General features: G+C 37.2%; 1 protein-coding gene across 1 annotated transcript; it reads right to left on the reverse strand.

The window, feature by feature from the left end:
• Positions 1-1705: 1705 nt before the first annotated feature.
• LOC133765738 (beta-defensin 105-like) lies at positions 1706-3537 on the reverse strand. Its single transcript, XM_062199300.1, has 3 exons — positions 3468-3537; positions 3075-3116; positions 1706-1830 (listed from the first exon to the last, which is right to left on the reverse strand). The coding sequence occupies exons 1-3, from the start codon at positions 3535-3537 to the stop codon at positions 1706-1708; spliced, it is 237 nt and encodes a 78-aa protein (XP_062055284.1).

Genomic DNA, 3537 nt, shown 5'->3' on the forward strand with positions numbered 1-3537 from the left:
TGTCTAAATAAAATCAGAGTTGGTGAACTCAAGAGGCTTCCATAGCCTTGGCAGCTCATGTCAAGAGCCCCAGGTGGTTACTGACATCAGAAATAAGAGTGTCAATTGTTAAATCAACAATGGAAGTCACTCTGCATCTACTCCCCATGTAGGATCTCTGTCCTTAATGTGTTGTACTTTGCAAATTAATGGTAAAACTACTACTCAAACAGTACTCTATACTTTGTGTGTCTTTGTGGCTGCAGTCTGTTGAAATCTTTACGTAGTATATACTAAGTAGATCTTCTGCATATAAAGATAATTGAAAATGAATCTTGATGGAGAATGGGATGGGAGAGGGAGTGGGAGATGGGATGGTTGCAGGTGGGAGGGAGGTTTTGGGAGGAAAAAGCTGCTATAACCCAAAAGTTGTACTTTGGAAATTTATATTTATTAAGTAAAAGTTAAAATAAAATGACAGCAAAGCTGGAAATGCAAAGCTATGCTGGAACAATGAGGCAACTCTAAAATACGCAGCTGGACTCCTCACTTACCCTGTGACTTAAGTAGTCTCAGGAAGATTGGTATGAGTCCAGGAGCCAGGACAGACTGGCAGGAGCTGGCCTGGAGTGAAGCACTAAGTGACATTAAGCAGGAACTTTATACGATGGGATATGGAGCTAATTCAGAGAAGACAGAAGGGGAGAAGTCCCCTGAATTTTCCCTTTATTTCATGAACCCTTCTCTCACCAGACAATTGCATTGACTGAAAACAGGCAGAAGGATGAAAGCTGGGGACTGTGGTGTTTACAGCGAATAGTTCTGTTTTTATACAGCAAGGCAGGGAAAAGATAAGGGACAGATCAGAGCACGGAGAGACAAATGACAGACTGAAATGTGAAGTAAAATGCTGTTCAGTCTTATATGTTAAAATGAGTGATCATTTTTGAGTCACTAAACATAAGACTAATAATTTGATTTTTATTTTGAAATGCCACAAATGTTATATCACAAGGCAAAACACTACAGCCAACCATTTTTATGAATTGTGCACAAAACATTATAAATTAATCTCTAATCATTTTCTTTCATAGGCAAGAAGAGACATGTAAAATTGGTGCTAAAGGCATTAGTTGAATAGATGTGAATTGTTTGAAATATAAACCATAACTACTAGAGTTGATGAGTGACAACATATTGGCATACCAAAAAGTGATGTGCATAAAATACCTTAGAACATGTAGAATTATAACTCCATTGATGTAATGTAGATGACACCTCCATCTATCTGTGAGAATTAGTACATTACAAATATATCCACAAACAGCAATGTTTACACTGTTTACTGGTTTCTAACTTTAGTTCCTAGGAAATTACAGCCTCCCTAATTTTCAATCTCTTTACATATAAAAAATCTCTTTACATAAAAATCCTACCTCATAAGATAACAATATGTCATATAAGGTATATTATGGAAGAGAAATTCAGAAATAATAAGCTACTCCAGTTCTAATACACAATTAAATAAGTAGTTATTAGGTATAGCTCATGTCTTAATTTTTTACAGATAAATTTTAAAAATAAGTAAAGTTACAAAACAAAGAGAGAGAGAATGAGAGCAACCCTGAACTCACTCAATATATGACTTGATTAAGCCAATAATTTCTCTTGACTTTCTTTGAATAGCCAGACCTGCTTCCAAGCCAGATGGGTGAGGGTCAGTTTATCAGATCCTGTGTCGGCAGCAGAAGTAGTTCAGCTTGCAATTTCCAGAAATCTTCTCATTCTCCAAACAAACCTTCCTGCATTTGCCCCGACCGAGCCTGCATGGCTCACAAACAGCAAACTCACCTGTGTTGAGAAGGACATGCTGAGAAGGCTTTTCAGGGGCTCTATGGAAAAGTGGGGCCTGACAGCAGCCACCACAAAGGGAAGGCTTGCAAGGATGATTCCTGAGGATATTTCCAAGAATCATCGCAGATTTTTCAGAGTTCCTTCTTTTTGCAGTATGAAGCTGGAAAGAGTTAATTCCTGTTTTCGAGGTGTTTGTAACCTTGCATGGGTTGAACGTAAATCACTGGGTAACCAAATGGCTTATACATTACAGGATGATAAGAACACATACCTAATAATACTGTAAAGTTTGCTTGGTGAAAATGGAAAGATATCTTGTGGTTTTGGAAGGATCTTTAAGGACGGAGTTAAGAGACTTAGGTTTGATTCTTGTTTGGAGCTACCAATGGCCGTGTGTGCTCAGTAAATTGCTTATCCTGGCTTTTTCGTTTGTCTGGTGGACATTCTAGAAGTACCTATCTGCATTATTAATTTGTGTGTGACCAAATGGAATATTTTATGTGTGGATATTTTAGTTATAATAATACCAACCTCATAAGGATGTTTTGAGGGTTCAAGAATACAATCTGGGAAAAGTTGTTAACAGTGCCTCGTTTGTAATAAACATTCAGTGAGTAGTGGCAATCTTAATATTTCTTACTCCAAAATTCTGCCTAATTTTTTTTCTATTTTTGTTCATAATTTTCTGGGAATATGTCTTTTGGTTCTGTTTACAGTGTCCTTTGTTTCTCTATAAAATGACCCCACAGAAAATGATAGTGGCTTATTCATCATGCACAGATGTTCTGCAATAGCAATGAGTTTACACCAACAAATTCTCTCATTTGATCAGCCTTATTTCAGGGACAAGCTTTTATGACACATCTTATTATATTCAGAAGCAGAGCTTGTAAGGGATGGAAACAAATTTTATTAGAGCAGTCCTAATTAACTGGTATAAGATTGCAGCTATGACCTCGATGTAATTAACACTATGTACTAATGGAAGAAGTCACTGGGTCAAAATTTCTATGGCAAAAATTAAAGCACAGTAAGAAAGATCGTTTTCTCTGAAATGGGAAAATCAAATATCATGCTAGAAACAAGAGGAAGAGATGAGAGATTTAGGGGACTGGGATTTCACGCAGCTCTATCTTCCATGAGCTCTCTATTTCATGATTGCCTCCAGAAGCTAAAGAAAGCTAAGAGAGCTGGATTCCTAGGAGACAAGTGAAAAAACACATACATGGGATTTAACTTACCTCCTGGAAATGACTGGGAATAATCGAGTCCTGCCTGGCCCTCTAAATTCAAAACAAAATGCATTTTAGAAATTAAACTCAATACAGGAAATGACACTGTAGACACAGTACTCCCAGCCCTATATGTTACATACTCATCAAGGGCCTGAAGGGACTGAAGAGTTGGAATCTTTATTTTATTTCTCAAAGTCAGAACTGACCTATAAGAACAAGTTAAAATAAAAAAAGTGAGATTCCTATATGCAGTTGACCCTGAGAAAATTCCACTGCAGGTCCAATAAGTGCCTATGACTAACACTGTGGGGTTTACTTCACTCTTGATTTTAGGTTGATTCATAGGGAATCATCTAGCTTCAAGGCTGGCCTCATCAAAATCCCATCCATTTCATATACCTGATGTAAGCTGAGCCAAAATGAAGAGCAAAACAAAAACAAAATAAAATGTTTTCCTGCTCAAGGCCAT

Source organism: Lepus europaeus, chromosome 8 (genome assembly GCF_033115175.1).
Source record: "Lepus europaeus isolate LE1 chromosome 8, mLepTim1.pri, whole genome shotgun sequence".
NCBI classification, from domain to species: Eukaryota; Metazoa; Chordata; class Mammalia; order Lagomorpha; family Leporidae; genus Lepus; species Lepus europaeus.

Bases quoted from the DNA above. Each gene is read 5' to 3' on its own strand.
- LOC133765738 (XM_062199300.1), bottom strand. From the start codon at position 3,537: ATGGCCTTGAGCAGGAAAACATTTTATTTTGTTTTTGTTTTGCTCTTC. The intron at 3,117-3,467 runs GTATATGAAATG...TTTTGAATTTAG, and splicing joins TTTGGCTCAGCTTACATCAG to AGGGCCAGGCAGGACTCGAT. The intron at 1,831-3,074 runs GTAAGTTAAATC...TTCTCAACACAG, and splicing joins TTCCCAGTCATTTCCAGGAG to GTGAGTTTGCTGTTTGTGAG.